General features: G+C 41.8%; 1 protein-coding gene and 1 long non-coding RNA gene across 2 annotated transcripts; one reads left to right on the top strand and one right to left on the bottom strand.

Annotated features, from left to right (window-relative positions):
- Positions 1-6,742: 6,742 nt before the first annotated feature.
- Positions 6,743-8,954, bottom strand: LOC132341798 (uncharacterized). The gene is made up of 2 exons (XR_009490314.1): positions 8,846-8,954; positions 6,743-7,012 (listed from the first exon to the last, which is right to left on the bottom strand). It is a non-coding gene; the product is annotated as an uncharacterized LOC132341798 (long non-coding RNA).
- Positions 8,955-8,972: 18 nt separating this feature from the next.
- ENC1 (ectodermal-neural cortex 1) lies at positions 8,973-21,004 on the top strand. Its single transcript, XM_059873848.1, has 3 exons — positions 8,973-9,111; positions 13,728-15,541; positions 18,991-21,004. Exon 2 carries the CDS (start codon positions 13,740-13,742, stop codon positions 15,507-15,509), a length of 1,770 nt encoding a protein of 589 aa, XP_059729831.1. The 5' UTR covers positions 8,973-9,111; positions 13,728-13,739; the 3' UTR covers positions 15,510-15,541; positions 18,991-21,004.
- Positions 21,005-22,298: the final 1,294 nt, after the last annotated feature.

Below are 22,298 nucleotides of genomic sequence, written 5' to 3'. Positions count from 1 at the left end.
TTTATTAGAAATTAAATGAAATCTGCTGTGTCAATCATAAAGGAGAATTTTAACTTGTTGGAAGTTCTTTTTTTGTTTGTGTTTTAATCCATTTTTTTCTTTTGATCTGCCTGTGATCAGGGGGGAACAATGGCATCTAATGAAACCATCTAAGATTTTTGTTAGACATTTTTTACCTCTAAGATTTTTCCTCATTTAATGGAATGGAATCTCAAAGACCCCCAGCAAACAGCAAGCTTCTTCAAAAGCACTTGAGCAGAAGAGAAATAGAGGCTTTTTCTGAACTATCTTAGTCATAGGAGCTCAGGTGATATTCTAGCTAAGTCATAGGATTCTGTTTGCATATGAATGCAGCTTTCATTTGCATTAACATCTGGTAGTTCTATTAATGCTTATTGAGTTTTTCAGTTATTTTTAATCTTCATTTGAGCAATGATCATGCAAAATTTGTTCGAGAAAATTTTGCTGTTAGATTTCCAAATCTGGTGAATTTTCATATAATTGATAATCTATAGATTCCTTTTTTTGAATCTGTTTCTAAGAAAATGTACATGTACATGTACAAACACAAGTTCTGGCTGGGCTTGTGCATACAGTAGTTTCTATGTGTGTGTGCACGTGTACCATAAATGTAGTGGCATGTGACACAAGCTCCTTGGATAGCTACTGAGCACTAGAGATATCTCCCTAGATACTTTAGTTAACTACTACTTTTGAACTACTAAATCCATTTACACGTATTTGGCCACTGCTGTGTGTGTACCACAGTTTCAAGGCTGTCAGCCTCTAGTCCCATCTGTTTACTGTGACATGACAAAGTTTCCACGTATTTTTCTATCCCGAATACTTCTGATATGTGCAGTTTATCACAATAAGCAATGAATTTCAGAGATATCTAGAGAATATATGAGTGGAAATCTATTCTTTTAGCCATCACAGGATAAGATTGTTTCCCCAGTTTAATCTGCATTAGGCCTTTGAGGAAAATCTGAGATTCTTCCAATCAATTATTTTGATGTGGTGAGCCAGTAGGCTTTGTTATTCTATTTAGAGCAAAATTCTAAGTTCACATTTAGATGAAAGCAGATTCTGAAAAGGAAATTGCTTGTTAACTGAAACCTTAAATAGTTTTCTTTAAGAAAGCACAAGTGATCAGTCAGCTATCTTCCAACTATGCACTTCAAGTTCTTTCTAATTTAATGTATTACCTCTTTTACATCTTAACACACAAGACTTGTTACAGAAGACAGAAGCTGTCTTTTGTATTTCCAAACTACTGTCTTTTCTTTAAGCCAAAATATACATATGTTGACGTGCCAAGTGGCTCTTCAGGTAGGAAAGTAAAAACATGTTCAGACATGTCCTGGAGATTGGGAAAAATGCCGGAAAATGTTTAGCTCAAATAAAGCATCAAGAGCTTCATTTTTACTACTTTCAGCAGCAATCAGATGTCTAATTAAATTCCATTAGCCTAAAATAAGGCAGAGCTTTGAAGACACAAATCAATAACCAGAGTAAATGCCACACTGACTGTGTTAAGAGACTTTTGAAGCTTTGCCCACACTACACATTCTTCCAAGTTTAAGCCCTCTGACTTAACTTGGCCATAACTGAATCATCCAAATTAACATTTAGAGAAGAGAAGTAATGGGCCTTTTTGGAATACAGTTCACCTAAGAAATCTGGTTTCCTCATCCTGTTGAACATGTAACTTGCAAGGCTTTGCCTGTTATGTGACATTTCTTCACTAAAAAGCTCACTTTTATTTTTAGGAAAAGGTTTTGCTGCAGACCTAAATTCATCACATTGCACCAACAGTGAATTAATCTTCTACAGAGGCTTGGTCATTAAAAAGATAAAATAATTAAAATCACAGCTATGAAGGATTTTAAACTGTTTTATAACAGTTTATGGGCTCTCTGGCAGAATCAAATTCACTGATTTCCTTTGTACACAAGAACAATGAAGTGTCAAAGTACATAAACAAGTCTTTTAAAACAAACAAATGTGTCCTTTTAAGTCCTTCTCATTAAACATGCACAGCCTGATGAGGATACTGAGGCTATTTGTGCATTTAGTGGCTGAGAAACAACCCCTGCTGTAGGCAACATGCTCAAAAGTTTGATCTAAACCACAGAAATACCAACTCCATGGGACACATTTCATTTTGTTAAAGAATTTGGAATCAGATTACTTAGTCCTCACAACCATCAAACTTCCCAGATTAAAACTAGGTGAGATCGTTTTAATCTTCTCATGTTCTGCCAAGAACCTTCTAAAGTGTTCCTTTCTTAAGTGTTGTGAAGTATCTGTAAAAATGCTATTTAAGAACATCCAGAATTAATGTGGCCTCAAAACTACTAATAATGCTGTTCCAGATGTTTGTGGTGAATTGCTGAGCAGGAAAATTAATAAAGTCATACTTACACAAACAAGCTTGCTTTGAAATACTTGTCTGGATCTGTCCTGAACCCACTAAAATCAGAAAATTCTGTACTTTCCTTCTTCCTAAAGCAGTGGTCTCCAACAAATCATGTTAAGCTTCCTAATTTCTTAAGTGTTCTTAACATCAAAATTTTAAGTTGGAAACAATATACACTTTACAGTTTTCTTTGGCTCTGTGGACCATTTCCCATAACCTCATGGCCTGAAAACTTAGATTTAAATATATGATAATGGAAAGCATGACTACAGGAGCTTTGTTTACTCTCACTTTATTTTGGTACAGTGGATGATAATATCATTGAGGTATAGACTATTGACAGGTGAGCAACAATCTGGACTTATACCTAAGATTCTGATCTATCTATACATATATCCATAAGGACAAATTAACTCAAAGTCTCCTGGGTGCTGAAAAACAGAAGAAGCAAATTTACTCATATTTACTCTTATTCACCTGAATACATCTGATAAGCTCTCTCAGCTAAGTGTGAGACAGAGTGAGGGCATTTCAGTCCCTATGCATTGCCTTCTTTTTCCCTGGCATCTATCTATGTATGGCTTGTCTTCTTCAGCAGGTCTGAAGAAGCAAAAAATGTAAAATGTAAAAATGCCGTTTAGCATTATACATTGAAATAAAAGATATTTAAGGACTTTATTGAATGTATTTAAGGACAAGGATTTCTGACAAGGATTTTAGATGGAAATACATATACTCCTTCGGAGGTGCGACTTTGAGTCACTGAAGTCTGCAAACTGTCCTTAAAATGCCAAAGCAATTGTTTGAATAAATACGTTTTTGTCTTCCTGGTTTTAATACTAACATAAAAGATGAGGACAAGAAAAATGCCTCCATCATTTAGGGGTCTCCCTAGATGACATGCTGTACTATTAAAGTGGTATAGTTCCTTCTTAAAGACTAGACATCTTAGAGAATAACATGATACATACCCCTATTCCCAAAGCCTCATCAGTGTTGGTCAGTTTGGGGCGTGGGGGGGGGGGGAAGGGTTGGTCAGAAGAAACTGGTCCGTAGTCCCTGCAGAGGTGAAACTCTGAAGTGGGAAACTCTGAAGTCCTTATGCCAAGGTTGTTACAGGATGGAGGCTTTTCAGTGCAGTGTGGTAAAACCCGAAATAAGGAGCCAGCTTAGCTGTCACCACTGGGGGCCACTGCTACTTAGGAAGAGAGAAGAGGAAAAGGAAGCTGCTGCATGGCCTGGAGTCTGCACTACTGGAGACAGCTCCTGTAGAGAGGCAAGAAAATGACCCAGTGTGGAGTCGCTTAAGAGATGGCAATAGCCAGCAAACATATGCACAGGGAACTGAAATCTCCTGACAATGAACATATGACTTTTGCCAAGTCATCATGAGTGATGGCAGAAGTGGCAGCAACCCTTTGCAGTGGTATTCCCAGTCCTGTGCTGGTCCATATACCTTTGGGAAGGGTTTGCATATCAGCAATATTTGGGACCCCTTACTAACCAAATCTGCTCAAAAATGGGTCATCATCGTCATTGTCTTCTATGAACAGGAATCACTTTTCTTGTTAAGAAGGAGAACAGACTATGGAATAGGTAAAAATGTTTTTATGGCAGAGACTTTGAGGAGCAATTAGAAAGCAAGACAAAATGAAAAAGGATAATATGGGCAGAGGAATTACATACAAAAGAGAAGTGAGTGCCTTCTCCTTAGAGTCTTGAGACTTTTTTTTGTCTCCATACTACTTATCTTTGTAAGTACATACTGCTGAAGTATGGATTCTGAACGAGAATCCACAGACTAGGCTTTACAAGGGTTTCTCCTAAAAATCATGAAATTTCAAAAGGAAATCTTTCTTACTCCAGACATTATTCATATTCATTACATTATTTATATGCAAGGTGGTCCTTCTGAAAATCTTTTGTACAAAACATATTAATGGACTGGAAACCAAGGCCTGAGTTTTCTTGTCTCTTTCCTATAATATGATGGCATAACTCACCGACTTCAAATGGTTTAGTGTTCATATACTTTAAAAGTGGCTAGGGACTGCTGTCATGACATATAGGAATGACATCTAAGGGCCAGCCTGACTGAATGTAATCCTTCTGAAAACAAATGCACACACAGATGAGAAAGGCAGAACCGGGCAAAGAGGGATTGATTTCTCACCCCTGGAACTGGTGGACAAACTGGTGTAATTGCTGCTAAGAAATACTGAATGTTGACCTCCCCAAACACTTTTAGTATGTCGCTAGGACTAAACAAGCACTGCAATGCATTGTGCTGTATCCACACAAATCTCTGTTTGCAGGCCAGCCTGGAGAAGCACATCAAAGGCAAATGATAAGAAAAGCAGGTGTGGGTCACTGAGGGGTGTTCCAGGCTCCATCCCCTTGGGAGAGCTCTGGCACTGGTACTGCTATTGTACATTGTTAATTAAATCATTCTAATTAATTCATTCAAAGTGTAAATTAGGAAGGAAAGAAGATAAATTACACTAATACATTTAACCCCATGCTGTTTATTTAGCAGTTGAACAAAATAATGTGGTTAAAAAGAATCTAACAAGGCAAAAGCCCAAGACACAGCTGTTTAATAGCATTAAAAATTAGATCTCAGACTGTGCTGCAGGCACATACTGCCTGCTTGCATTTAAAACGCTTGCCAAGATAGCTGTACTGGCAAACCCGACTAGTTTAGATGCAGCTGATACTAACAAAACAAAACAGAATACATATTTCCATCTCCTAAGTGAAATAATCTGCTCTGGTAAATGGATTATTTTACTAGTATGGCTCTGCCAGTGTTAGAACTCTTGCTGGTGCTACTAGGGTAATCTGTGAGACCTTTTAGCTACATAGTTATGCCTGCAAAACATTTAAGTGTCAATAAAGTCATATGATAATGTTTGCTATACATTCAAGGTTCCAGGAGCTTGTCTCAACACAGAAGCCAAACCAATTTAAATAAAGACAAAGGTGAAATAATTTAGTTAAAATAGCAGTGTTCTTTGCATAGTAAGCAAGCTGGATTTGAGTTGAATGAAGATTTTCCTGCCCTGGTATTTTCAGAGTCAAATGACACTTAATTCTTGAGATTAAAATGAAAATATTAAGGGGTTTGTATTGACATACTTATTCTTTCGGTCTTCTTATTTAAACAAACAAACAAACAAATAAACAAACAAAAACCAATCCTAAGAGATTATCAATTTCACATGACTCTAGAAGCTGAGGCTTTGAGAAAAGGGCCAATTATCTTTTGATTTGTGATAAAATCATGATATTTAGCAACACTGCAAAGATCCTATCTATCCTGGCATACTAATACTAGGAGAAACATGTTTCAACTAGTTCAGTGGGCATGTTAAGCTATGTCCTGGAATAGGCAAGGCCAGCTTTGTTTTCAGCAGTGTCAAAATACAGATTGGCCCATCTACAAAACTGGCTGAACCAGAATAGTGCTTAACTGTGATCTGACTTAGTTCTCAGACCAACATAAACCAGGCCAAAGATTTGTTGGACCAGATTAATTTCTTGAGTGATTTTTCCATGCTAGGAAAACAAACATTCTTATTCTAAATATGCTATAAACTGTATTCAGACAAACCTATCTACTTCTAATGCCTGTGCAGAAAGGAGAAGAAACACTTCAGGTGTTTTGTCACTTAAGCATACATAAGACCTCATTTGAGCATATGCAAAAGGACAACTGCTATGGTTTGTAAGCATAGACTGTGGAATTCCTTTTTCTCCTCATTCTCTCTCTGCTCTCACCAGTACCACTGCTTTACACACACAGAACAATCTGTCTGGCTGTATACTTGCTTCCCCAACAGATGACTTAAAGTTTCATCCAATCATTCTGCCCTGATTAACTTCAACAGGTTCCGCATTTCGTGAAAAAAAGGAAGATCGGTACTTCATCTGGTCATTTGTTTACAGGATTTTTGTCCCATTTTTTTCATGGAGGGTACTGCCCAACTCTGCATGCTGTGGGCATCCATGCAAATGCTGCATGTTGTCCCCTCTGTGGATCTCAGTTTTCACTGACCATTCCTTACAGCTGTAGTTTAGATGTTGCTAAGCAACAGCTAGGTAACATTATTCTATCATTTCAGTTTACCACCCATAGTGATAACTATGCCTGTTCAAAGTTTGTCCTAACACTGTATGAAGTAATGTGTCCTGGTGTTTTTAATTGCATAGAATGAATGCTCTGGTTTAGGGCAATTTTGGAGTAAACCTCTTAATTGGGGTCTCTCTAGAAAGCAAATCCAAGAGGCCCCTCCTTGAAAAGATTTCCTTGGAGAAAAGTAGAAAAAACCTGTTTATTTCAAAGGCAAAGCATTCACCAGCACAAAACATAAACACTATTAAACAATTCAATATTAAACAAAAATGTTGCCAATCTGAAGAGATGACAAACTCAGAAAGTCCCCTTGTTGGGCTGTAGCTCGGCTCACCCAGCCTGTTATCAGTCTCTCCAGCACTGGAGATGCCACAGCCCACGGCCAGCCCGGTGGCCACAGGTACGAGCTGCTGGTGCTCTGCCTGGTGCTCAGTCCCGAGCAGGTTTGAACAGTCCTGATAAAAAGAGAAACCACAGTTTAGGGAACTTCTGCTTCAGCTAGCTAAAACTACCTAAAAAGCAGAGGAGAGCTCTGTCCCGCTGTCTGTCTGCAGACAAAACAGACGGGAGAAGGATGGGGGGGAACAAGTGCAGGTTCTGATCTCAAACTGCGCACTTCTTCTCTGCCCCCCTTTGATCTTGGATCCAGTCTTAAGGTGCAAAACTTATTTCTGGGCTAACAGACAAATGGGGATATGAGCATCATAAAGTCACCCCAGGACATTGAGATAATCTGACTTTCTGACACCAGATTGTGGAAGAGTCACTGTAATGGACAGGATTTGGGTGGAATCTCTTCAGGTTTACTTGGGGGGAAATACGGGAAAATAGGATCAAGGCATTTTATGGTTATGTTAGGATGAAAGGAAAAACCTAGACTCATAGCATGGACAATACAATGTGCAACAAAGGTTGAACATTCACAGTCTAATCCAAAATCCTCTACATGTACATGACTCAAGTGAACACTGGTGTCCATGAATTCCCCTTGTGCAAGGTTGTTTACAACAGTTTCTCACACCTAAGCAACTCTGAAACATTCTTTATTACATACAGATGTGCAACATTTTTAGACCATGCAACCTGCAGCCTTCATGTTGTAATAAAATAATATTGTAAAAAGAAATAATCTATGAAACAAATTACTCTTTAATCTGCTCCCTGCTCAGCTATGCTCTCCAGGCTTGCATATGCCTACAGGATGTCTAGAATTACAGATGTGTCCTGCTGTACACTAAGTGTGTGCTAATCTGCAGACTCTGGAGTCCAGCAACACAAATATAAATAACGCTCTGCATGTTAGCAAATTGCTTGCAGGGCATTCTCTTTTTTTCAACAGGAGACATTTTATTATGAAAAATGATCAAATTCTCCAAATGATTATATTCAAAAAGAAGCTTCCTGCTGGTGTAATTGCTCCTATCTTCCTTAAAGCCTCTTTAGACTAATACCATTGCTTTAAGTGATATTAGCAAATAGTAAACTAGCAATATGTGCAATGTTTAGCATGGTACCTTATGTTTTTCTTGTACAGAGCCACGCAATACCATCACGTAAACACTGTTGCTATGTCTAGAAGATGTTTTTTGTTGAAATCGGCCTTTTGCACAAATGAGTTTTTCACATACTTTGTTAATTGGGAAATAATTAAAGCCAGGCTTCCCTTTGTGCTGCGGGAACACTCCACCGGGCAGCTCTGCGAACGCCTCCCGAAAGCGCAGCGGCCGCACGGCCCGCGGTAGCTCCGCGGCACCGCCCCGCGGGAGGAGCAGCGCCGGCGGCGGGCTCTGAGCCTGCGATCCCCGGGCTCCTTCGCGCCCTCCCGGCCGCTGCCAGGGCGCCGAGGAGGAGTTTCCCACCGTCTGCTTTGCTCGGTCTTCGCCACGCAACGGGACACGCCACGAGGACCGGCATCCCGTCCGCGCGGCTCTCCCCATCCCGCGCAGCTGTTTCGGTGTCTGCGCGGCGGGGCGCACCCCTTGTTCACCCGGAGCAGGAGCTCGTACAGCGAGTGGCTGCTCCGCTCGGCCCCGTGGGGCCCCCACGCCGCCCCGGTCGGGTGCGAGGCAGGGTAGGCAAAGCAGGAAGCAGAGGCCATCCTGCAGCCCCGTCCGGGGCGATGCGAGACGCCCAGACGCCCACTACACCTTCCCTGCCGTTGGCCGGGACAGCAACTACGAGCGCGCTGCCCTCGACCTGCCGTCCCTCCCCTGCCTGTCACTCACAGGCTTTGCATAAAGACTCCCCCCGCCTCCCCCCCCCCCCCCCCCCCCCCCCAGCCCATATACCCCTTCTCCGCCCCGCCGCCGGAGCAGAGCTGTGGTCGGCGTGCCAGCAGCAGCTGGAGCCGCTCTTTCCCTTTCTTCTGTCCCTCTTCCCTACCTCCCGCCCTCCTTCCGCGACCCGCCTCCCGCCAGCGGCACCAGCTCCGCCCGGCGCTGCCGCTCGCCCGCCGCGCCTCCGCGGCACCGCCGAGCCGGTACAGCCCAGCTCCTCTCCCATGCGCGGCGCTGCGTCGCCCAGGGACCTCCGCGCTCGCCCGGGAGCCGCTGCTGTAAGTTGCTGCCGCCGGCCCTGTGCGGCGCCCGGCACGGAGGGGGAGGCGGGAGGGCAGCGGCGGGGCAGAGCTGGGGAGCAGAGCTGCCGCCACGCTGCCGGCGGTGCTTCTCCGGCTGGAGCCGGGCTGCCTTGTTCGTCCCCGGCACTGGCGGTGGTTGGCCCTCCTCCGCCCTGTCCAGAACGCCAGTACCAGCGGGGCACTGGTGGGTAGGTGTTCGCGGTGGTTTGCTGTGTCCTGTACTCGGCTGCCCTGGGAATGCGTGGGCTCCTGTTACGGAGGCTGCTAGCCTCCCTGTTGGGCTTCAGCTTCCTGCTTGGGGCCCCGAGCGGTCCGGAGCATCCCTCAGCGGGCGTGAGGCAGGGCAGGGAATGACCCAGCGCCTCACTGCTCCTTGAGCTGGCTGCGGCGCTGCTCTCCCGGCGCCGGTACAGAAACTTTTGCACGTGGTTGTTGCTCTGTAAAGCAAACTAAATGCATTTTAGCTTCTCGCACTGGTTTTTATATCAGCCTGGAAAGAAGCTCTTTAAATTTCTTCTCAGAGACGGAGTTATTTTGATGGGGCGAACTGAGGGGAATTTAGCGTTGCGTTTCTTTGTTTGCATGTGGTGAGCTGTAGTGCATTCCTAGCAGGAGCAGCGTGTTCTGCTTTCTGTCTCGCTGCAGGTCCTAGATAGCCACTGAGTTTGAAGACTTTAGGCAGTGTCAAGGTTTGCCTCTTCCACACTGATAGCATCGGTGCAGATTTAGCAGTGGAAAGCGGTGTTCGTTACATCGATGGGATGATTAGTAGATTCCTCTCTTTCAGTTGTTTCACCGGTTTTAAAGAAAAACGCAACCACCGCTGTGTAATTACACAGTCACATTAAAATGAGCGTGCATCAGGGATGCATCAGTAATTTGAAAATACTTAATTTTTCATTTGGTTTAAGCTGAGACCTGCATGCTATAGAACTGTTAAGTAGGACAAGGAGCCTGTTGTTTAGTCTTAAAGAAGTGTTTACTACTGGGCTGCTGTGACTAGTAGCCTGTTGAAGTGAAATTATAAATCAAAGTCTTGGTTCAACCTCTGTGCCTAGATAAAATCTATATCTGTAATTTACTGACCACTTCTTGTCTTTTACATACAAATACTATTTCTAAGGAAATAAATGCCTGAAGGGAATTGCTGATATTATTCAAGATGAACACTTGATCACTGACAGTAAATTACCTCTGCTGAATTATTTGAGGCTTGCATAATTTCCAACACTAAGCAGAGAAATTGGAGATGTAATTTTTACATTTTAGTATTCTTCCAAGATTCTGGATTGGCCTAATTTACAGAGATTCAGGCAATTTACAGAAACACTGCCTGTAAGTGAATGATGGTACTTGCTTCTAAGGGTGTTTGTTATCTAGTCCATGTGCAAACTCATCTCAGCACCACACTGGAGGAAGAAGATGTGTACAGATATACATCTTTGTTCTGTTTGGGGAAATATGTTAGCTTATCTTAAATGTGAATTGGCATATTTTGAATTCCTCTCAGTAGATGACATTGTGATGATAAAGGCAATATTATAGGAACAGTTCAAGATCAGCATTTGTGAAATCTACTTCTCACAAAGAGACTAAGTCTTCTGTTATAGTAGGGTGTAATGCTGAGTGCTTTATTCAGTAGCTGTTTGGGAAGGGGTTTTATACAAATTTTTGATTTTTTTTTTTTACAGTGGTATTTGTTACCATGTCTGTGGGTGGGCTTTGGGTAACAGACAGTGATCTGTTCCTCCCCTCTGCATGTGGTCTGTAGTTCACCAGCCTCCACTGTGTGCATAACTGCAGGGTGGGTTTTTTTGTGTTTGCCTCTATTTTGTTGTGGTTATGGTCTCATTCTGAATGGTGCTGAACAAGCGTTGCTCATGGGAGTACAGAGCCTGGTGAAAGATCTAAATCCCTGCATCTGCAGCCTCTGACATGAACTTTACCTGCCCTATTCCTGAACCCTGTGTGCATGATGAAAGAAAGTTTTCAGTAAACTCTGAATTCCCCCAATATGTGGGGGCAAAGAAGAGAACCTGTGTTTTCGTAGAGATCCTGACATGCCTGGACTGTGATGTCTACACTCACATTCAGTTAACTGGAATGGAGTGCGGGGGGCAGTGAGCATATTCAGATACTGGTTATTCTGTTGTCTCTGATCAGTGGGGTGTTTAGCTCCTATCCTTCTCCCTGGTGAGGAACCTTGAAAGAGTAAGTCCTCAGTGTGAGGAAAACCTACCTGTTGAGATCCAGTGAATACTGTGCCTTGCATCATAACAGCATTTAAGACAGTAAAGTGCCTGGAAAAGTTTGAAAAAATTGACAGTAAATCGTTCAGCTTCTTATTTGTGTCATCAAACTGCTTGTATACTAGTATTCCAGGCCATGACCTTTCTGTAATCCTTCAGTTCCAGGAGATTTCAACTTGTAAATGGTCAGTATCTTATTTTTGGCTATAGGTTAAGTGGGTTATTTTAGTCTGAGATTAGTGCTCAAGATCCTCGAATGCCATCTGGGTATTTTTTTGCCAGACAATACAACTTCATTAAAGGTCATTTAATTTTCCTTGTAAAAGAGTTTGTGCTCTGAAGACATACCAGCTGACTTAGGTTGTTCTGTGCTTAGTGCATTTAATAGGTTGGCCTAGGGAGCACTGATATGATCCCTTTCTGAGCTTTTGCTTAGGTAGAGTGAGACAGATACTCTCCCTTGTAGCTCTGATGTGTAGGACTCCTCTCTGTTTTGGAGGACTTTGGAATGTGCACTGTATACTGGGCAGTGTTGCTTGCTATTTTCAATCCCAGTTAAATTGCATAGAGCAAATTGTGTTTCCTGTTAAAGGAAGTGGGCTATGGTAGTTTCACATTAAGGTGTCTCTCCACTCTTTACTTTAAGTTGGGTTTAAGGGCTTTTTTTGCTGTAACTGAAGGGAAAGGTGTAACGCAGACTTGTTGTTGTTCAATATGGTGAATCAATTATATTAGCACAGAGAGTGTGGACGAAGGTGCTGGCTGTACTGCAGTTAGGCTGCAGGTGTTGCATGTTCCATGTACACAGATTGCTTGTTCTGAAATGGAGTCTGCTGTCCAAATTAAACGTGTGGTTTTGATTTTCTCAATGTTTCTGGTCATACGAATCGAGAAAAATACATCTATTAAAAATGCTGGTTTTGAGGCTTGTATTATCTTGAAGCATGAAGGGTGGGAATGAAATTCTGCAATTCAGTACTGCTTAAAGATGCTTAAGTATATGAAAATGTCTGTGTGAGAGCAAAGTATATCCACATTAAAAACCTTCACAAGTGGTCCCAGGTGCTCTGACTTAGGACATTGCTTGCTTTCCAGGGAGACCTTTTGGCCAGTTCTTTATTTGACAGTGCAGTAAAAGGTACTCTGGACATGCAAATAGCATAGTAATAAGTCAGGTTTGGTTCTTGGCTTTTGCTGAGTTTTCTCTGCAGTTTGAAGAGAGAGAAATGAGATTTTTTTCGGTACCAGTCACAGCCACAGCTTACCCTGAGGTTTTTTGTTTCATCTCCTACTATTTGCACTATGGCTTTCTGGCCATTAGCTTTATATCACTGTCAATATTCCTCTCTTACCCTATACTCCATACTATTCTGACTTGACTCTTAGTTAAATCTGGAAACTTGCTGTAATTATATGTAGACCTGCATATCATGGCATGTAACAGTAACATTCACCTCTAAACAGGATCTGAGTAGGGTTTTGTTTGTTAGGAATAGGATAGGATAGGATAGTTTTATGTCTCTTCAAAAGTTCAGAATGAGCAATGGCTTAAGCTCTGAGGACCTGACTCTCCAGCTGGCTTCAGAGGCAGTATCTCAGTGACTTCAGCTAGTGGTCAAAACGTGTTTTTCTGCTGACACTGCCTATGTATATGCTATATCACTATAAGAAGCAGACACTGAATTCTGTGGAATAAAGGTGGAATCTGTAGATTTTACTAATCTTTTTTTTTTTTTTTTTTTTCTACAGTTACACAAATCTAAATGTACGATACCAGGGCTTTATTTTAAAGTTTGGAGAGTTTTGGTTTTTTTTTTCATTTTGTGTTGTTGCATATGGAATCACTATACCAAAGGAAAGCTTCCTAATGGGATTAGTAGGTTTTTGTTCTCTATGCAGCTTTTGACATTCCTTAGGTATTCTGTCTGGTAGCTCTTCCTGCTATGATTCAGTACAGGAGAATGTTTCAAGCGTGTGCATGCGTATGTATGTAATGAATCAGCTGGTCTAGGTTGGGGAAGGGTGAGAAAATCAGTCCAGGTCCATTTTCTTTCTCCAACTTACTTGCTTACTGTATTGCTATGAAAGTTGGAGATCAGGTTTCCCAAGATAAACCTGCTCTTGGGCAACAAATTTAGACTATGTCATTTATGAATCTCAGCTTACAAAAAAATAAATGCATGCCAAAGGGAGATGTAATTCTCTGTCCACTCAGCTGTAAATTAAGGCTTTTTCTCCCCCATCCTGTAGTGAATAATAGACACACTTTTTGATATGTAAAACTAAAAATGGTAAATAAATAAAATGACTTTTATTTATTTAAAATTTTTTCTTTGCTTATAGGTGTGAAAGAAAATGTCGGTCAGCATGCATGAAAATCGCAAGTCTAGGGCCAGCACTGGCTCCATAAACATATACTTGTTCCACAAGTCATCCTATGCTGATAGTGTCCTTACTCACCTGAACCTCCTGCGTCAGCAGCGTCTCTTTACAGATGTGCTTCTCCATGCTGGAAACAGGTCGTTCCCCTGCCACAGAGCAGTTCTGGCTGCTTGTAGCCGCTATTTTGAAGCAATGTTCAGCGGAGGACTGAAAGAGAGCCAGGACAGTGAAGTCAACTTTCACAATTCTATTCACCCAGAAGTCCTAGAGCTTCTTCTGGACTATGCATATTCCTCCAGAGTTATCATCAATGAGGAAAATGCAGAGTCACTGCTGGAGGCTGGTGACATGCTGGAGTTTCAGGACATTCGGGATGCTTGTGCAGAGTTTCTGGAGAAAAACCTTCATCCTACCAACTGTCTTGGTATGCTGCTGCTGTCAGATGCTCATCAGTGTACCAAGCTGTATGAGCTTTCTTGGAGGATGTGCCTTAGCAACTTCCAGAGTATCAGTAAAAGCGAAGACTTCCTCCAGCTGCCAAAAGACATGGTAGTGCAGCTCCTTTCCAGTGAAGAATTAGAAATTGAAGATGAAAGGCTGGTATATGAATCGGCTATCAACTGGGTCAACTATGACCTCAGTAAGCGTCACTGTTACCTGCCAGAGCTACTGCAGACAGTGAGACTCGCCCTCCTGCCAGCCATATACCTTATGGAGAACGTGGCCATGGAAGAACTTATCACCAAGCAAAGGAAAAGCAAGGAGATTGTAGAAGAATCAATAAGATGCAAGTTGAAGATCTTACGGAATGATGGAGTGGTCACCAGCTTGTGTGCCAGACCCCGAAAAACTGGCCATTCACTTTTTCTTTTGGGTGGCCAAACCTTTATGTGTGACAAGCTGTATTTGGTGGATCAAAAGGCAAAGGCGATCATTCCAAAGGCTGACATTCCAAGCCCACGGAAAGAGTTCAGTGCTTGTGCCATAGGCTGCAAGGTGTACATCACAGGGGGACGAGGATCGGAAAATGGAGTCTCCAAAGACGTGTGGGTGTATGACACCCTTCATGAGGAGTGGTCGAAGGCTGCTCCCATGCTAGTAGCTAGGTTTGGCCACGGCTCTGCCGAACTTAAGCACTGTTTGTATGTAGTAGGTGGGCACACTGCAGCAACTGGTTGCCTTCCAGCTTCCCCTTCAGTATCCCTAAAGCAAGTAGAACAGTATGACCCTGTGACCAACAAATGGACCATGGTTGCCCCACTGCGAGAGGGAGTAAGCAATGCAGCTGTAGTCAGTGCGAAGCTGAAGCTGTTTGCTTTTGGTGGTACCAGCGTTAGCCATGACAAGCTGCCCAAAGTCCAGTGCTACGACCAGTGTGAAAACAGATGGACTGTACCAGCCACCTGCCCCCAGCCCTGGCGCTACACAGCTGCAGCTGTTCTGGGAAACCAGATTTTTATTATGGGTGGAGATACTGAATTCTCTGCATGCTCTGCTTATAAATTCAACAGTGAGGCATACCAGTGGACTAAGGTGGGAGATGTGACAGCGAAGCGAATGAGCTGCCATGCAGTGGCATCTGGAAACAAATTGTATGTGGTTGGAGGCTACTTTGGCATTCAGAGGTGCAAGACATTGGACTGCTACGATCCCACGTTAGATGCATGGAACAGCATAACAACTGTGCCCTATTCGTTAATTCCCACGGCATTTGTCAGCACATGGAAGCACCTCCCCTCCTAATCGTGTATGTGTTGACAATTACAAGTTATCAGGTGAGATGTAACACCTTTAAATTTCACTGTAATAATGCTTTTCAAAAAACTTTTCAGCAGCAGCTCTGAGGAGGGGTGAGTATGCTTGAGGCAGCTTTACATCTGGATCACCTGAGACACATATGTTCACGGGCTGTTGAAAGGCAGGCACTACATCTGTGACAACACCAGATCCTAGAAGTAGTTTGCCACATCATGCACCAGCCTTTACAAGGCATTTTCCTGTGATTTAGAGGTAAAGGACTGAGCAAAAATAACATTTTCAACTTGTGTGGAAATGCAGATAATCTTTTGAAAATTGACTCTGGCTCTTAAGTACTAAATGCATGCTAAACAAAGGTTCCACTGCTGTTTGTCTGATGACTGAGACTAGGTCACTGCATCCAGTGGCAGTACCTGAAAAAGATTCAGTAAATTCTGATCTGAAGACTGATAGTGAATTCACTTGAATTTTCATGCAGACAGCCTTTACAGAAAGCTGCTGTCTTATGATAGGTGTTTTACAGAGAGTTCAGGCCTAATTTTCAATCTCAGCTGGACAGCGTGGTTGCATCTTCATGGACTAAGGCTGCATTTTCTCCATTGTAACACTTTAAAATACAGACTTTTCAAAATACTTATGCTTATATATGTTGAACTAGGTATAGTGTCAGGAAGATGTGTAATTAATATTGCAGCCTGAAATAATTACTAGTCTATAGCACACACTGTTCCAAAACAATTTAATTATACATAATGGGCCAGGTTCTTCCCAGATGCAACTTCAGCATTGTATCTTCTCACAAGTAAGTCTGAATTTGGTCTTGCTTGATGGGTTGTTGTGCATTTCTTATTTTTGGGACGAGGGGGGAAGATTTTTGCTGTTAATCTGTGTATTTTGCAACATACCTGGTAGACTCCCGTTTGTGCTGTGTTGCTTTTATTCCCCATTTCCTCCTTATGGCTTTAGTACAGAGTCAGTTACTGCCAGTAACTGTAACTGATAAATATAGTGATGTCCTTGATCCTAAATAATCAATGCCCTTTGAATGGTAGTTTCTTTTTGGATTTGAGCAGTGTATATTGTACCCGTGAAGACAGGCAAGTTATAAGAAAAAGGCAAAAAAGTACAGTTGCAGTAATTAAACAAGCTATTCATGTGCCTCTGGGTTACCTAAAAGTTGAGGCTGAAGAGGTTTTTCAGAGTATAGGAAGAAGCTGTGTGTAGAGACTTCTCTAGGTTCTTCTGTTTGGGACAGATCGTTGGGAAGGTTTTTTGGTGTTTTTTGCAGCAGTAGACATTTGCCTGACTCTTGCAGTAAATGCAAATCCCAAAGGTCTTTGAAGCAGTGTAGATAGGGCAGACAGTTAGTCCTGTAGTTATCTTTCAGTTGACTGGGAGTTTTGATTGAGTAAAGAATACAAGGTTGGGCCCATGCAAAGCAGCAGCTCAGCTTTGAAATCTAGTGTGAAACTGGGCAGTGTTGTGCCATGATGCTCTGCTCTCAGGTGGTTGTTTGCCTTGAAAACACTCTGCCCTCTGCCCTCTCTCCACTTTGTTTTTCTAGACTTTTCTTCGGAAAGCAGAGCAAACTCTAGAGACTTACCAGGTCCTGGTTACTGGCCATAATTGCCCCACAACAGCAAATGGAAGCCCTCATTTCTGTGTGTCAGCTTCCTCCCTAGCTAGGAACTACATCTCGATATCTTCAGTTAATTTGTATTATTACTGACTTTATGCAGTTCTCAGTGTTATCAGAACAGCAGTGTTGAATGCCTGGACTCAGATCTGTGCCAAGAAAAATATTGACTTACTCTTCTGAGTCTCACTTAATTGTTCTGGAGTTTACAGTGCATGAGGGAGTGTTTTATTTTGAAAAAGAGTTCTCCGAATATAACGGTGCAAAAAGCTTTCCTTTACTCTGCAGTATCTTGTTAAAAGCCATTATTTTATCTTCACTTACACACAAGATATCTGGCTTAACTAGCACACAAGATAACTGAATGTAGCTGTAGTCTGAAATCTCTCCAGTGCTGTGTGCTCATCCAGTAAGTAGGTTGTTTTTTTCCCTTCTGACTCCTGCTGCTTTGCCAGTGGGTGGGAGGGCCAAAAAGGAAATTACTTGTAATTTCTCTGTTTTCATGGTGCTGTGTGGCCCCAATCTGACAGCTTTTAGGAAGACTTCAGTCTGCTTTGTCTTGTTCCTCAAACTTGGGAGTTTTGGGTTGGGATTTTTCCCCTTTGTTTTGGAATTATTTATAGCTTTTTTTTTGAGCTCATCCCATGACAAGAAACACTGTTTTGACTTCAGTGTTGATAGTCTGTTTTGATGGGAGAATGTCATGCTATACTGAAGAATGTCTAGAAAAGACTAATCAACACTGAGTGGACCCTTTTTTTAGACAATAAAAAAAAATAGCCCACACTTGCAAAAACACTATGGACTGTTATGTAGGCTGGGTTGTTTCCTGTGAATGTTCTCTGTTGTTCTTAGACTTCACAGCCTGAGAGAGATGTGGTGTGTTCAAAGGATCTGTGGGTGCACTAGAGCTCATTTGCGTTGTAATGAAGTAGGATTTGCCTTCTAAAATTCTAGCAGTGCTGTCAGAAATTATTGTGATGAACTGAGGATGGTTTGGAAGCTGGAATTTTGATACAGCTTCACAGTGAAAAAGCTAAGCAAAATCTCAGCATCCAGAGGCTGAGTTTCTCATCGAATAATTGATTTTGTAAAGGCCTCTAGGATGGATTTATTGGTGGATTGTATATTGCTGTTTGAAAAGAAATTAGGCAGAATTCTGCTTAAATTAAGAGTAGGTATATTTTGAGTAAGGGAATTCTATGGCCCTCTCTGTTGTGAGTAAATTCAATTCAGAATTTGTTAAGGTAAGCAGAGGTATTGGGGCAAGACACCTTCAGCTTCCCTTCTGCTTTGCTCCAACCAGGTTGGTTTTGGCTGAGGTATAGAAAAAAACTCGACCCTGAGTGTTCATGTGGGTTTTTTTGTGAAAGAGAAGTTACAAAAGTTGTTTGCTTAAAACAAGTCCACAAACTTTTTAAGATTTTGGGGGAACATTAAAATGTGGAAGTATGCAGGATACAGAGTCTTATCACTTTGAGGTGTATCCGGCCACTTTGATTTAGGTTTCAAGTGACTGAGTTTATACCCAAAGCATTAGTCAGTCATTGTGCAGTTAAGAGGATGGTTTGCAGAGTAATGTTAATAAAATAATAAAGTGAGAATCTGTCCCTAAATAATTATGTTCTTGATTCGTTTATGTGTTAGTAGTTGGGTATTGCACAAGAACCTTGAGGTTCAGGGTGGGCAGGGAAGCCCATCAACTGGGTTGTAGCCTAAGCCTAGCTTTTGGGTTTTCTTTGACATCTAACAAAAACCTTATGGTATATCGTTGCAGCAAAACCTTTTAAGTAATTTCTCCTTTCCCTCCACCTCTTCTCATGCTTTTAGTTTACTCCTTTATTTGGAGAAGATAATTGGAACCTCAGATCTGGAGAAGTTTTTATGAAGAAAAATCATTCAGCGTTTCTCGCATTTGAAGAAAATCATCTGCACCTTGTAAATTATCCAACCTAGACATGAAGGAATGGGAGAAGAAACCCCTGTCTTCAGTGCTTCAACACGCCTTTTAAATATGAATGGACAAACCTCTGACCTGTCCTTGTGCTAGTAATTGTGGATTAATGCCCATGTTAATCAGTCCTTCAAAGATGAAAAAAACAGAGACAGAATGTCTCTTAGCTGTGCACCACACATCACTTGATTTCCATGGACCCCACTGTTTTTATGTGAAATTCGAAATGGTTGTCACCTCTCTTTGTGGTGGTTTGAAGTGCCAGCGCCAGCTGCAGGGGCAGCAGGCCAGGTCTGAAACAGCAAGATGCTGCTGTGAATGAAGATACAGCGGCATTGCTGCTGAACTCTGCTGACTGGAGTGTGCTTGCCTGTGGGCAGTGCCTACGGCATCTGTTACACCCTGTGTTGCATTGTCCTGTGTGCAGTGAGTGACCTTCTGCTTCATAAGGACCAGTCCAGTGGTGAAATGTTTTTGCAACAGTGGGGAACAAACATTACGGCCCCAAAATGCTCATTGTTCCTGTTCTTCCCTGTATTTATAAATCAGTCTGTCCCTTTCCTATTATGTTACTTGTTGTAGATATAGTTATTTATTTGTTCAGTGTTTGCATGCTGAAACAATGCCTGCAATTGTCTTCATGTTGCAAGGGCTTGTGTGAATTGTATGTTTTGCACATATTGTGATTGCCGACTTGCTCTTCTGCACAAAGAAAGAAAACTATTGGGTAACAGTTGGAGGTGGGAGGGAGGAGGAGTGGCTTCCCAGTCGGAAATGGAAGGATTACAAGACAGGATTTAAAATTACACATGTACTAAAGGAAGAAGCCATGGAGGTCACTTTCTCAGGCCACCAGCTCCCCAGGTTGCATGTGGTGTGTCTTGTAGATGGTGTCCTTGCAACATTTCATTTGTTGGTCATGCCTTTCAGTTTCTAACCTGGAAATAGCCAAAGTCTCTTGCAACACTTGCTTTGTGCAGCTTCCTGATTGCAACGCAAATTCTGTGGAAGAGCTTCTGGATACCAAGCCCAGATGAAGTCATTGTCCAAACTTATTTATTTATTTATTGGGTTGGAGGAGGGTTACCTACAATATAGCCACATTGTCCTGAAGGAGTGGAGAATGGTGATTCAAGAATAAAAACAAAAAAGAAAACCTCAACATAGGTTAATGATGAAGTCTTAGGAAAAAAAAAAAAAAAAAAAGAAGAGCAGCAATTTTGCACTGACTGGATTGCCTCGTCCATCTGGATTTCAGATCATCTGAGTGGCCAGATGTCAAAGACCCAAGTGCTCTAGAAAAATTCTTATGGGGATAGAAAATGAATTTCAAACCTCTTATCTTAAAAAGAAGAAAAAAAAAAAAGCCCTCAAAATCTGCTGCTTTTTATTTTTGTTATCCAGGTGTGTCTTTAATCAGTTGGTTGCTCAGAAGCCTCAAATAATCCTGAGAAACCAAACTTTGATTTTTTAAATAAAATTGTTTCTTATTATTCTGGTCTTTGGACAGAGATGAAGCTACTCTTTCTTTTTCTTAGGAATTTCAGAAGCTTGTGTTTCACAGGTACTTTCTTTGCCAGATCCTGTAATGAAGCTTGTATTGTATTGTGTTTTTTCTTAAATGTTTCTGGAGCCCACTTAAACTGGCATATTCAGTAACATGGTTGGTGTGTGCTGTGGTATAAGTAAACAGCTGCATGTGTGCATGCAAAACAATGTGATGCTTGCCTTTCTCTGTGTGAAAGTGATGTAGCTGTATTTGTGAAAGTTTTGTCATCTGAAAGTGTTTACATTGGTCACTGGAAGTTTCTCTGTGCTGCCTTATGTTTGATTTGCTGTTTGGAGTAGACTCTTTACATTTCAGAAATAAAGTATTTGGAGTTCTGTGAACACCGAGAGAACATTGATTAATAAGCAGTCATTTGCAGTTTTTAAAAGGGTGGGTTCCAGCTAGATGTGATAAAATTATAGTTCCACTGATGAAACTGATTCCTTGAAGTGGTAGATTAAAAAAGTATTTAAACCCACAGCCTCTCTACCCTTGCCCCCACTTAGACAACCTTTAGCAATAGGAAAGCAGATTAGGATAGATCTCCTTTTTATATCCCTGTACCTGCTCAGGTTACTATGTTGAAGCAAACAGCCTTGAATTTTTGTCGGTATTTCATCTGGTGGATCACTCGCGGGAGTGAAGGGAGCCATAAAATCAGACTTCCTGTGTTTTGCATGTCCTCTCCCCAGGCACTAGCAACTACATAAGGTACCAGGAAGTAAAGAACTGGGTCCCCAGGGGCCCCTGTGTTTGAATAAGGACATGTAGCTTTGAGATATGTGTTCTCTGTCAAGCTGATCAGAGTCCAGAGGTGAAGCTGCCTTGCATCTGACTGTTTAGCTTATGAAATCTGTTTTGTAGCACCATTCAGCTTCCAAAAGTGGGATGAATTTTCTGCAGCTGTTTCCAAACTTGTGGTCTGCTTTCAACTCCTCAGTTAATTCCTGTGTGTAGGCTGAAGGAAACTGAAGTCAGGGTGGGCCTCTGGCTCTGCAGCGACTACACGAGGCTCTTTCTCTGTGAATTGTTGTGGGAATCCTGGCTGACTATTTGACCATTTCAGCCCTGCGGAACACCCCAGACTTAGAAGCGGTTCACAGCAGAGTGCACACAAAAACCCTGGCATAAGATGGGAAGGTTCCTCTTATTTTGCAGGCTGGTTACTGTAGAAACATGTAACAAAAGACAGCCTTCCTCTTCTGGTGTAATTGTGCAGCCTCTTTTCTATATGTCTGACACCTGTCTGAATAAGGGTGATTAGAACAGAATAATGTTCCCATTCCTGGCCATTGAAGATGTGGTTCATGTGCTAAAAGAAAACTGCAAGTGAAGAAGTAAAATTGTCTATGTTGTTTGCTACTATGTCTTAAGATTTTGTAAAACTCACTTTTTTTCACAATGTGAAACTGAAGGTCAATAAATTATTAGATATTTCCTCTCCATGAAATGTTTATTTGAAGTGTTGTCTCTTCCTCCCCTCTTTCCTCAGCACTAAATGCTTTGAATCCTTTATAATGCCCTTTTTTATGTCCTCTTAAAAAAAGCACATCAGCAACATGCAATTAAATGCTTTGGTTTAAGCTTCTGCTTCAGCTGCGCTTTCCTTCCCTTTGTTCTCTTCTGCTGCTCTTA

Source organism: Haemorhous mexicanus, chromosome Z, assembly GCF_027477595.1.
Source record: "Haemorhous mexicanus isolate bHaeMex1 chromosome Z, bHaeMex1.pri, whole genome shotgun sequence".
Classification (NCBI taxonomy): domain Eukaryota; kingdom Metazoa; phylum Chordata; class Aves; order Passeriformes; family Fringillidae; genus Haemorhous; species Haemorhous mexicanus.
The sequence above is the reverse complement of the archived record's forward strand: the minus strand, read 5'-3'. Positions and strand labels throughout refer to the sequence as shown.